The sequence below is a fragment of the Chroicocephalus ridibundus genome, chromosome 1 (genome assembly GCF_963924245.1).
Source record: "Chroicocephalus ridibundus chromosome 1, bChrRid1.1, whole genome shotgun sequence".
Taxonomy (NCBI): domain Eukaryota; kingdom Metazoa; phylum Chordata; class Aves; order Charadriiformes; family Laridae; genus Chroicocephalus; species Chroicocephalus ridibundus.
The window spans coordinates 164,708,832-164,722,221 of record NC_086284.1 but is presented as its reverse complement, the minus strand read 5'-3'; the positions used below and the strand labels follow the sequence as shown (position 1 = coordinate 164,722,221).

General features: G+C 45.0%; 1 protein-coding gene across 7 annotated transcripts in view; it reads right to left on the bottom strand.

Moving 5' to 3' along the window:
• The window catches only part of CACNA1I (calcium voltage-gated channel subunit alpha1 I), a 186,863-nt gene that overhangs the window by 92,914 nt on the left and 80,559 nt on the right, over nucleotides 1-13,390 (bottom strand). For all 7 annotated transcript variants that reach the window (XR_010069438.1, XM_063322480.1, XM_063322474.1 and 4 more), the window contains 2 exons: nucleotides 6,356-6,468; nucleotides 5,251-5,384 (listed from right to left, as the gene is read on the bottom strand). Coding sequence is in view for 6 of the 7 variants with exons in the window: in XM_063322480.1 (XP_063178550.1) it covers nucleotides 5,251-5,384; nucleotides 6,356-6,468 (247 nt within the window). In the remaining variant the exon portion in view is untranslated. The remainder of the gene's footprint in view (nucleotides 1-5,250; nucleotides 5,385-6,355; nucleotides 6,469-13,390) is intronic.

Below are 13,390 nucleotides of genomic sequence, written 5' to 3'. Positions count from 1 at the left end.
CTCCAGCTGGGATCAAGTATTTTAGGTTGTGCCTATCAAAATAGGGATATTCTAAGATAAGCCAGCCTGGACAATTTATATCCAAGAGTTTTAAAAGAGATGTCCAGAAATGAGCTGGACCAGTACTGATGATTTTTGATTAGTCTCAGAAAACTGGGAAAGCATCCAAGGGTCAGAGAAATTCTGATGTTGTGCCAGTACTTTGGAAACACAGTGATCTCAGTAGGCTGACTGGACTGATGCTGATCACAGTACAGTAATGAAATCGTCAATATAGGGCTTTGATAGATTACGGATTAAAGGTGGATAATAAAATTAACCATAATCAACACGGGTTTAAGGAAAAATAGACATCATCAAACTAATGTGCTATAATTTCTTATGAGATTACAAGTCTGGTTCACACAAGTAATTATGTTGATATGGCTGGAATGATATGAAATCATCATGACATACATTAGCTGGAGAAAAACTGGCTAAGTAATAAACCTCACATGCAATAGTAAATGGGGACTCAGTCGTGAGCAGATGTACTTCTGTAATATGCACAATTCTTGCCACTCTGTTCTTTATTTATCACAACCGGGCAGAAAATTTAAAAAAAAAAAATCACTGATAGATTTTGCAGTTGAAGCATATTTTGGGGAGAACAGAAAAAGAAATGAAGAGGACAAGTCAGCAATATAGAACAGTATGAGCTGCTTTGGAAATGCAAATAATGCGTTTTCCAGTGTGAACAAACATAACAGCATCCATTTGGGAAAAAAGTTTGCTGTTCTTACTAATAGGAAGGGATTTTTCTCTCTTCAGAAGAGCATACTGAGAGGGGAAAAACCCCAACCAACCAAGCTTGGAGCCAATGGAGAAAGCAGCTGAATGAATTGATAGGGAGATGCAGTGGTTGATTAGGTGGGCTACTGCAATCCTTGGCTGTAGGAACAGGGAAATTTCAGGATGGAGTAGAGAGACTGTATTACCACTGAAGTGGCTACACAGAGTACTGTGTCCTGTTCTGATGTCCACCACTTTAAAAAGCTGTTAAAAAACACTGCAAGTGCATCCTAAAATGCCACAATACACAAAGTTACGCCATTCCTCTCCTCAAAGGCAAGGTTGGGATGGGATTTGACCACAGTTTATGAGATCTACAAGGCAAGCTCCAGTATGATAGTGGAGAAAGGAAAAAACAGAGCATTCTCTGAAAGATACACCAACCTCTCCTCATCTGTTGGACTCCAAGTAGCAAGTAATTAAGGAAAGATTTTGAATATATTCTGGGCACACACTTGTCATCACAGTCATCCCCCTGGCCACATAGTGAAGCCCTCTTCCTCTTAACCTACCTACCTATTTACACAAGTAAACTGCATACCAGAACATGTTGTGGAGATGCTGCAGAAGTGAGCAGACAGACATAATTCCCACCACAGATTGCTAATTACAGCGCTTGGCTCAAGAGAAGCAGAACAAACACACAATCAGCAGAATTAATGCCCCCAAGGCCAGGCAGGTTGCATGAATTCACTCCTTGCACAGAGACCCTTAGGACAGAGTCATGCAAAGGGACATCTCCCCTCCCAGAGGGACAGTGGCATCATGTCCATCCACACGTGAACACAATTACTTCACAGAGAAGAGCAAGCAGGAGAAATTGCTCGCTCTTTTTTTGCTAGAGAACTGCCTGATGTAAAAAGCTGATGAGCGCTAGCCCAGAAATAAGTGACTTTTCTCCTAAATTCATGCACAGAGAGACACTGGCCTGCATTTCCAATGTGATTAGGTTGCATTATCTCAGCTTTCAAAACTTAGCAGGCTCTCAACTTTAGGAAGCTGCCCTTTGAAGTTGCCTCAGATCGAGCTCTCCAAACTCACCCATCGCTGTGGGAAACAAATGACGACAGACAAGACCTAATCACAAATGTAGGGGAAGAGGGACTCCCACCAGGACAGCTGGTGAGAAGCACAGTCTGCTTGCAACGTCTGGGAACCTGCAACCTCCTGTCGCCAGCGAGCAGTTGGGAACTGGAGCATTGGCAAGCTGAATTTGCAGCCCTGGCTGCTTGTGCGCATAAGGGCATCAGCATTCTTCAACCCAAATTACCTCGCTTGGTTTTAGGAGCTCTGAAGCTCCTAAGCAATGAACAATGAAGGAGAGCGTTGACTTAGGACTGTTGTTTTGTGGGTTTTTTTCTAATCATTTCTGAAAAAAACGTGTTGAAGGTGGTTGGGGGAGGGAGTGCGCGAGAGGGGAGAAAGTTCTGGTGATGTCAGCTCCTATCGCCATGGAAACTGAACATTTTTAGTGACAATGGAGTCTTCCTCCTTGAGCTGCTGGGTTGCGTGGGGAGCAGGGGCAAGCAGGGCAGGGGCACACGAGGGAATTCAGCTAACTAAAACTATAGCTTCTGGCTTTCCAAGGAAGTGAGGAGGAAACTACAAATGAATGCCTGAATACATGGTTTATGTAACCAAAACACCGTCTGAGGCAATAGCAGCAAATAATCGTTATGCTCTTTGATAAAACATGCTGTCATGCAGCTAGCCAGATGGAGGTATCTCAGCTGCCCAGGAACGCCCAACAGAACGGTCCCTTGCCTGCACTTTGCTTTTCTATGCTACAGTTTATTCTTCCAACCTTTGCTGCCTCATTGGTGTTTATTTGGAAAGGGAGAAGGGAAGAGAAGGGGCTGGAAAGTACAGTCCTTATTCTTGAAATTGAGAGAAGCTGCACATCTTCTAGGCAGTGCCTTACTTCCCAACATGGCAGGCGTTTTCTTGGAAGCCAAATTTATGACCTCCCTTGCAGGCAATGAGAGTCCAGGGCCATGAAAAGGAGAAGGCCCTTAGAGAAGACTGATTAGCCTCTGATCAGGATCTAACTCACTGGCGTAGAGAAAACACGCAAGAACTAATGCAGGATGTCTGCTCTTAGTCAGAAGCGTAAGGCAGCATCTGGACCCAGAGTAAGCTGAAGCCATGATCCAGGTGTGGGACTAACCAGGATAAAGCTTGGGGCTTAAATTCGAGGTTAAATAAAAGCCTATAGTCTGTATGTAAGGGCAAGTTTGAGCCTTGGATTTGATTTAAACAGTGCAGACAATTTTAATGAATTTCAAAGAATAATGAATTAATAAGCACAAGCTTTTATAACTTGAAATACATTATATAGTCATTAGTTCTATATAACTAAATGGAAAAATCTTTCTTTAGCAGAAGTCTTTTGAGATCAGATATTATAATGAGATTACTATCATTTCAGCCTGACACCTCATGAGGACAACTGTATAGAAATCAGGAAACAAATTTCTTTCAGTTTTGGACCTGAAATGAAAAATCCTCCGCACTGATTATTTTATATCTAAGGAGTTGATTCTAAGTCTCTGCGGTATTGAAAGGAGTTCAGATATGAGCTTTTTTCCTAGTACTGCTATCAGATGCACAAAAGACTCTCTTCTCAAATTTCTGCCAGCAATGGTGACAGAGGGAAACATGTAAATGGGGTTTGCTCCCTTCTCATCTAGGTAGCATGGATTTCACTTGTTTCCTGCATGAAGAAAGCAGTTAAGCTCACACTCTTTCATTTAGCATTGCCCTGATGAGTTCTTCCTGTCTCCAGATAGCACCACTGGCACACCATGCTTGCTGGGACACCAGGCAGAGCAAGACCCCCAGTTCCCAAGACTTTTACCCCATACACTGGAGATCCTGTGTCCACCTGGAGCAGAGCCTTCCTCCCAGCATATTGCAACACATCACCCACACAGAGGAGCACCATAGGCTCCAAGGTCCCCCTTTCGAACACACCTATTCCTGCTTTTCCTCCTCAAAGGCTTCTGTGGCAGGGGCTCGTCTTCCCTGCATCCACTCATCAGCACGTTGTGCCACCAGGAGCTCAGGCTAGAAGACGCAATGATCTGTCTTTTCTCACCACCCACTTAGCCTTTCCTGATGAACTCGCAGTCCCTATAATACTGGGCCATTTTAAATTAGATGCTAATCACAGCAGGCTCAGCCACAAGAAAGGTCTTGCCACCTCATGCATGTTGCTTTAATTCAGAAAAAGCTACAGCTTTCATCTGTCTGTCCTCCTTTCATGCCGAAACTGGCCAAGAATCAGCCTTCAAACTCTTACAGCTCAACTAAGTGAAAAATCTCTGCCCCCCCTCCAGAAGCAAACAATTATACACCCCTCCAGAGGGAATGACTTCCAAGTCTTGCTGTAGAAGAACTGTGTGAAAAGCAAATATAAAGACAGTGCTCCTCCACACCACAGGAGAAAACTCTGCAAAGTGAGCTTGAACTCACCGCTGGCTCAATCAGTAATACAGGTACCGGAATGCGGGTAATTTCTTGCTGTGAGAAGGAAGTGGAAAGTGGGGGTTTCTCACTGAAAAAAAAAATTTACTTTTTTGCTCTGAAAACAGCAATATTATTTCTTTTTTCCAACTTTGGTTTGTTGGTTTTTTGAGGGTTTTTTACTATACCAAAAGGCAATCTAGTTGAAAATGGACAAAATCAAAAAAAGCACATGCCCACTGGTATCAGAGACGGACATTTTGCTGTGATTCAATAGGCAAATCCTGGTAGGCTTTCCGCTTCATACATGCAGAAGAGAAATCAGAGCTTCACCATAGCAACTTTGTTGTAAAAAACACTCAAATGTCAACTTGTCCCAATAGTACCGTGGGTAAGGCCAGTGCAATATAAAGACAAAAAGCCCAGAGTAACAAAAATGACATTCCTACCTTTGAAACAATGCTGCTGGAAACAGAGAAGCTAGCTGGTTCTGGTTAAGGTTACACCTCTTCCACTCAGACATTTTAAGAACAAAAAAAAATTTCTGGGCTGGCTCTCCAGCTGGTACAAATTAACACCCTCTACTGAAGTTGTGCGAGATCAATGGCTGCACATCTGCTGGGAAGCTAAGCTATCTTGCCTGCTGTTTCTTCCATGGACTGCTAACCCCACCACATCTGATTCCAGCTCTGTAGATGTCTGGAGTAGCACCAGAGTGGAAACTTCCCCCTCGGTTACATCACGGTAAATCAAGAGTAGCATCATTAGCTTTGTAAGGATTTCCTTTCACCTCCCATCAGTATAAGAGGGGCTTAACCATGCTTGGTATGTTTAAGGAAAAACCTTTGTAGTTACCATTAATCTTCGTGTGCTCTTCAGATAGGGAGTGTTTTCCTGTTCCACGCAAGCCTCTAACAAACACAGAACAAATAAGACCAGAAACTGTTGACCTACCCGGCCATGACAATGAAGAAATCCAGGCGGTTCCAGGTATCTCCAAGGTAACACTTCTTGCCAAAGATCCCCAGGGCCACCATCTTTAAGACCATTTCCATGGCAAAGAAGATGAAGATGAAATCATCAAATACCTGCCAAACAAAAACCCAAGAGCACGTCTGATAAGCATTCTCAGCCTTGAATGTGAGATAAATACAAATTTCAGTACTTCTGAAAATTAGCTAGAGGTAGGGCTGGAACAGCTTCTTCCATCCAGCCCTGGCATCACAGCTCCTTGACACTCAAGGAAGCAAAAAGGGGCTTTTATGTGTTTTTAGTCCCATGGGTGAAGTAATTGATGTAAACTTAGAGACTCCTTATATGGATTTGAAAGGAGGTGTTGGGTCAGCACCAGCAGGTCCAAACCTGGCCTGGGAAAGAAACATCATCCCTTCCAAGGTCTCCCAGGATGGATTCCTCATCACCCTATTGCAAATGGCTCAGCTGAGGCCATAGTGCATCTTCATTCACAGCTTGGGCAGCACACACCAATCACAGATGGAGGCTTCAGATATCTGAACGTTGCAGCCTCAGCAACACTACAGATGACAACCTTTGCTGTCGCCTTTTCTTTGGGGCAGCAGCAAGCACAGCTAGTGCATACCTAAGCTGGGTGTACCCATGGCCCTTCTTGGCATGCCTCTGGTTTCTTCTCCCTTTAGGCATCCTGAGTGCCACAGTACCTGAGGACTCAGGAGTACCCTTGCTCCTCAGCAGAGCAGCAAATACATTCGGGGCTGCTATTCTCTCCTGCCCGGGTGCTATAACCTTAGTTATTTCTCCCTGGCTTACCTCTGAGCTTGTAGGTGTCTCTGTCAGAAAACACCGGCTTATACACACGATGAGAAAGGGTAGCAACTGTTCTGTATCGCATGGTCACAAGTAGACTTCATTCATTATCTCCCTCTCATCCCATTCCCCTCCTCAAAGCAAGCTCTTGCCGTTTTACAACAGGATAGCTTAGTGCCAGGGACATTCTTGCCAACCTGTCTGGGAAGGTGCTGCCCACACACTGAAGGACTTGGACTGAGACACCATCACAACAAGAAGGAAGTCTGTTTACCTGCAAGATTTTACACCTGTCAGAGAGGCAGTCCATATCCTCACACGGCTGGTACATCCCCAGGGTAACGCAGTTTAGCAGAATCACCATCATGCTGACACACTCAAACCAGGTGGAAAAGAGTCAAGGAAAACTTCTGTAAAAGCATCATGGCTGAGATAAGCTTGCTCTAGGCTTGGGGTGACAAAACAGGAAGATTAAGGGAAATAATGACTGCTGATAGGCTGATTTATTACCTTCTTATGCTTTTCCCCCTCAGTTGCTCCTTGATTAAGCCAAAACTCTTTTGAAAAGAGGAAACTAGAAGTAGCACAAAGGCCTAAGTCAAATCTTTGCCATAGTGAGCCACACGCTCGCTCCTCTTTGTTGGTTTGCTGAGTCCCTTCCCCCGTTGGTTTACTGAATCTTCCAAGTACATGGAAGAGACTTTTCATGGTGGCCTATACTCAGATGTAGCAGACATCTCTATGATCTAGGGACCTAAATTGAAATGGACAGACAGATCTCTATGTGACACTAGTGATTACTACCCTTCTGGGAAGGGGATACAACACGAGGCTAAAAGTGTCCCCCTTCCCTTCTGAGGAGATAAAGAGTTGCCATATTGGAACAGGTCAATGGTCCATCTAATCTGTTTTCCTGCTTCCAGCAGTGACCCACCCTGGATAGAACTCCACAATATGCCTAATTAAGTTATTCAGTAACCATGGGGGGAAATTGTGTCCCTGACCCCAGCTGGTGATCTGTTTATGCCCTAAAGCATGAGGATTGATAGCCCTTATAATTGTTTTCTCAGCTACACTGGTGTCCCTGCAGATGCTTTGCTTATTCATTTGAATCCTTTGTTGATAATCTTACTAAAATATCTGCTTCAATAATAGTTGGCAGCCGTGAGCTACATTGGCTAATTATACTTTACATTAAAAATTGTTTCCTCCTATTTATTTTTAATTTGTTGCCTTTTAATTTCATCAAGTGCTCCTTCATTTGTATATTACAGAAGAGAGTAAAACCGGTGTATCTGTGTGACCTTCTCTGTGCTCGCCACACCCTCTACCTGCCTCCTTTTCACCATCCCTCTCCTCCCAAAGACCTGATACGCACTTATCCAAGAACTCATTTACAGTATTTTAGCTCTAAAAGCAGGCACGTTTCTGTGATATCTTTCCAGTGTTCGCGTTGCAAAGCAGTGATGTAGATCTAGTAAGACTGGACTTCCAACCTCTAGCAGAACAATCCTTCTTAGGTATTTTAACACACCTCACAAACATATCTGCTCAGTTTCCATTTTCAGACAAAGTATTATTTATTTATTTATTTAAATAAGAGCGCCAAGAAATTATCTATGTAAAATACAACCCGCGAAGTGCACCCATTTTCATTCCTTGCAGAACTGAATCCAAAACGGTGGCCCGTATCTCTGGTCACTTCTGAAAGACACTCAACATCTATGGTTTGTTCTGAGCAATTCTTCCATGCTCGTTCTCTGACATTGATTCATGACTAACCTGCACAATCTGATCTAGAAGATTATTAATCCTCTTCTCCCCCACCTGGTTTTCAGTGAGCTACCGTCAGTTGCAAAATCAGACAAGAGCAGGGCTCTGCTGTGCCAATCATGCTATGAGGTGATTTCAAGAACTCGTTATCGCTACCCCTCACTAAGTTAATCCCAAATGCTGTGCAAAGTAATGTACAAGGAGCCCACCCTCAACATAGGCTTCAAAACTGGAAGCCTTTTGTGAGAGGAATACACCAAAAGGGCATGAATAAAATGTTTGCCCTCAGAGGGATACACAACACAACTTCAACTTCCCACCTTTCTCTCTTTTAAATGTTTCTTTAACAACCTGATCCAAAGCCCAGGAAAGCAACTGGAGAAGTTTCCATTAGCTCCCACAGGCTTTTCAGGTAAGACCACAATTCTCTTCCAGACTTTTCAAAATCTGTTCAGCATCATCTTTCACAGAATTACAGAATCACAGAATGGTTGAGGTTGACAGGGGCCTCTAAAGGTCATCTTGTCCACCCCCCCTGCTCAAAGTAGCATCAGCTACAGCAGATTGCTCAGGGTTGCATCCAGCTGGGTGTTGAATATCTCCAAGGTTGGAGGCACAGGAACCTCTCTGGGTTACCCACTCCAGTGTTTGTCTTTCCACACAGTGAAAAAGTGTTTTGTTATGTTTAAAGGGGGTGTCTCATGTTTCGGGCCGTGCCCATTGCTTCTTGTCCTGTCACTGGACACCACTGTGCAGAGTCTATCTGTCTCTTTTACTCCCCCCATCAGGTACTTATACACACAGATAAGATTCTCCTGGGCCTTCTCTTCTCAAGGCTGAGCAGTCCCAGCACTCTCTGCCTCTCCATTTTGCAGCAGGTGCTTTGACAGCTACTGGAAAGGCAGTGACAACGAAGCCCTGACAGAGGGATCACTAAGGACACTCTTTGAGGGGCCGAAAGAGTTTTGGTGTGGGCTAAGCCAATGGCTGCAAAAGTTCCTCTCCCTGGACATAAGGCAGTCAGGAGAGGTACAGAAAGAGCCAGTGCTTAAAACAGCCCTGTATGAAATTAATACATAAAAAAACTCACGAGGTTCAACAAGGCCAAGTGCATGGTCCTGGACTGGGGTCGGGGCAACCCCTGGTATCAATACAAGCTGGGGGATGAAGGGATTGAGAGCAGCCCTGCCGAGAAAGACTTGGGGGTAGTGGTGGATGAGAAGCTGGACATGAGCTGGCAATGTGTGCTCACAGCCCAGAAAGCCAACTGTACCCTGGGATGCATCAAAAGCAGCACAGCCAGCAGGTCAAGGGAGGTGCTTCTGCTCCTCTACCCTGGTGAGACCCAGCCTGGAGTACTGCATCCAACTCTGGAGTCCTCAGCACAGGAAAGGCATGGACCTCTTGGAGTGGGTCCAGAGGGTGACAAAAATGATCAGATGGATGGAACACCTCTCCTGAGAGAACAGGCTGAGACGGTTGGGGTTGTTCAGCCTGGAGAAGAGAAGGCTCTGGGGAGACCTTATTGCGGCCTTTCAGTACTTAGAGAGCCTGTTGTGACAGGACAAGGGGTAATGGTTTTAAGCTAAAAGAGGGTAGAGTTAGACTAGATATAAGGAAGAAATTTTTTACGATGAAGGTGGTGAAAGACTGGAACAGGTTGCTCAGAGAGGTGGAAGATGCCCCATTCCTGGAAACATTAGAGGTCAGGTTGGTCGGGGATATGAAAAACCTGATCCAATTGAAGATGTCCCTGCCTGTTGCAGGTGGGGTTGGACTAGATCCCTCCAACCCAAGCCTATTCAATGATTCTATGAAAATGAAAAGCAGAAATTGTTTTAAAAGACAGGTTTTTTTCTTCAGCAAACATCCACAAAACACAACACAAGAGACCCAGAGTACTCTCCAACTACAGCCAAACTCAGGGAATTTGGGGAAAGGGACTCAAAGCCAGGGGTTTATTTCATATATTTCTATACTTTTGTGCACAGGCTTCAGCAGCGGCAACTTGTGGGTGGTGTAGGATGCTCCTGTGCACCCTTTGCTCCTCTCACTCCCCTTGCAGTGGGCCCCCCCAGACCACGCAAACTGTGGCAGGGTGCCTTTAGGAAGCTGGTCAGACCCCAAAGCACAAAACTTAGCCAGCTGCAGCAAGCGCTCCCAAAAATGTTGCGATTTGGGACAGATGCACAAGGCCCTCGTTTTCTTGCTCAAAAAGCTGTGGCCGGCTGCACTCAATTTCTCCTCCCCTGCTTTTTGGATACCAGCTCTCTGAAAGTTTGCCAGCGTTGTCCAGGCTTCCCGAGGACGCTGCTGAATTGCTGGCCGCTCCTGGGCGATTAAAGTGGCATTAGGAAAAGCTTTCCTTCTGCCGCCCCATGGTTTTCCTTTCAGAGCAGGCAGGGACCCTGAAAAGGCACATCCAACCTGCAGCAGAGAGGAAGAAAGTGCGAGGAGAGAACCAGAGCATCTCCTGCCCTGAGACAGGAGGGGTTGCTCCCTGCTTGGGTCGGTGGAGGGGGTAATTAGAAGTACCTGCTGCCTTCAATGTGTCACCACTGTCAACCACAGCGACTGCCTCCCGTCACCACGGCAACAGCCTGCAGCCAGGTTTATCATCTTTCTTTCGGTGATGCCTCCCCCTCCCAGCATCCTTCACCCCCTCCTTTTCCCTGAGCCTGAGCCTGTAATTAATTTCAGCTGCTGACAAAGCCGGTCTTCACAATCTGCATCATTCAGTCAGAAGTTTCATTACTAATTAACTTCTTTCCAAGTTCAAATCTCCTAATTACAAACAAACCAGCACTTTTGCTCTCCTCCCCTGCCTCATCCCTTCCTCACTGCTGCTCTCCCATTCCCACGGCCCCACTCCCAACAATTTTCCCAGCAAGGTCTGGGACCTCCGACAGGTTTTGGAAGCTAAAAGGGCAGACAGACATTTCTGACCAGGGTCAGCTCCTCTCTTTTGGCCACCACAAGATGCTTCAGAGAAAGGTACCAGAAAACCCATAGCAATCCACTATGTAATAGCTTGCCCTTAAAGGCAGGTTTTTCCCTAACAGTGATAGTTTGCAGATGATTCAAGTCCTCAAGGATAAAGGGGTCATGGCATTTATTTGAAAAAGGAAGAAAAGCAAAGGAGAAAAGTTTCCTGACTCCTTTAACCATGGGTTACTCTCATTATCCACATAACTGTCTCCTCCTCGTATAAGTACTGTTAAGTTCTTGGCTTTAGCAATGTCTTGTAGCATCGAGATCCATATCTAGGTTAATTATATTTTGCCTAATACACATTTCCTTGTACTGGTTCTATAGCTGGTGCCTGCCTGTGGCAGCAACACTTTGCTTTGCTGATGTGTCACCTCCTTGTCCCTCCACACCCCAAAGCAGGGCCAATCCAGCTGCTACCACCACATATCCGTTGACCGTCCACCATGTCTTCCAATGGACAGGGCAATTCAGGGATAGGGAGAGACTCAAAGGGCACACGCACCACTGACACACACCAGGTGAGAACCATCATCCACTTCAAACCATTTGGGATGGAGTCAGTGTTGAAAGCCACAAGTTACAGGACAGTTAAGGAGATGTGTGGGTGTTCCTGGGAGCTGGACATGTTGTAGTAGTGCTTGATAACGTGACTATGCATAACGCGAGATGATGGTAGAAATGGGCATTTTGATATAGGCAAAGCTTTTGGGCTCAATTCCTGAATGACAAATAGCAGAGGCAAAGTATGCTGTACTGGAGCTGTATATAGCACCTGGAAAACTGGGTACCACTTAATATTCTTGGGAGTGGCCTACGTCTCTGCTTTTTGTCAGTGACAAAAATGCAAGAGAACCAAACAAAACAATACTTTGGGGTGCTCTCTTCTCTTCCTCCTTCATCATTAGCTGAAGCGTAAGAGTACACTGGGCACACCCCAGTGACTGGGGCCCCTAATAGAACCAAAAACATATAAGCGTTACAAGTTTGAGAATCCCTCAGTCTTTCCTGTTGATATCTCCAAACCACTCCTAGAGTAAGTCTTCTACCAATTCAGGTCCTGAATATCGCAGACCTGTTTAACCTGCAATAGAAATGCCTTGGCTACAAAGTACTTAGAGCAAGGGGAAAAAGCCAACCCTGTTGGGTGGCAAGTCATGGCAGCACCTGTTCCTGCCCCAAAACAGAGAAAAGAGCCTACTGTGGTAGAGCAGTTCAGTGGTGGAACTGGAATCATGGAGCCCCATGCAATGAAACCCAAACACCAGTCACCCCCACACACGATTCCTTGTGGCCTCCCACCTCTGAGCCAGTGCCAGGCAGACACAGCTGTGGGCACCCTGCAGCTGAGACATCACATTTGCATGATCACTTCTCTCTGCCTCCCCTTTGGGCTCCTCTCCACCTCCCTCTCATCCCACCATGCTTCCCACCAGCTAAATGGCTGCACCCTGTGATTCCAGTTTGCAGTGATTACATTTTCTTTCTCTCCTTTTGAAACAAGCTAAGGACAGTGCTGTGTTCCTTCCTTACTTTCCTCCCCTGCTTTGTGACCCTCCTGCAAGAAGCCGGTAGGATGCTGTAACTGCAGTAGGACAGTTAATATTTCATTTATAATGGAAGGAGTGATTTGTGTTGCTAAGGTCAGAGAAACAAGCAGCTCCAAGGAAAGAAGTGCTTATTTTCTCTCCCTCACTGCTGTTGGCTTTTGCAAATGCCCTCACAGGTGAGTCTCATTTTTCCCCCCCACACTTTTTTCTTTTCACCACTTTTTTTTTTTCCCCTTCTCCTATGCTGATGCATAGGAGTTTCATGGTCTTTTTCTACAAAACAAGCTGACAGAAGCAACAGGGTTATTCCTCCAGCCTCAATCTGCTAAGCTAACCCACCAGAAGTTGAAAGTAACGCCTGATGTTCACTCAAAGGAAAATACATCTCAGAATGTATTTGTGTTCAAATAGATCAAAACAATCAAAACATTTCTCAGAACAAAAAGCTTTAAAAATCCTGTTTTGGAAAGGCTGAAACATTTCTTCTCTGTCTCTTCTAGTGCAAAGAAATGTTTCAACATTACAGAAAATGGTTGTGTTTTTTTAACCTTAGAACTCTTTTTTTGAGTTCCAAGTCAACTGGAAATTAAATACCAATACCCAGCATTGCAATACTGGGATTTTCTAGTGGCCAAGCCATAGAGGACAAGTTATAAAGCCTTTTTACAAGCCCTCAAGGTCGACATGCTCTAGGTCTTCCCATGTCATATAAGCTCTCGTACGTATTTGCTTTCATCACATCATCATTTACACACTCTTTCTGCAAAAAAGGAGCACCTGAACTTTAGACAGGTGATGCATGCACCACTAAGGTCTTCAAGACTTTCACAATATTGATGCCAAGGAAAGGAATGCAGTACTGCCAAACATGGCAGGACTGTTACCTTGATTTCAGAGGCACTAGGGAAGACTTACATGACTTGTGTTGGTGCTACTGGGAGGCAGGACAACAAACTACAGAAGAGGGAGGCAGTAGAGAGATTTTAAATGCTTGGCAA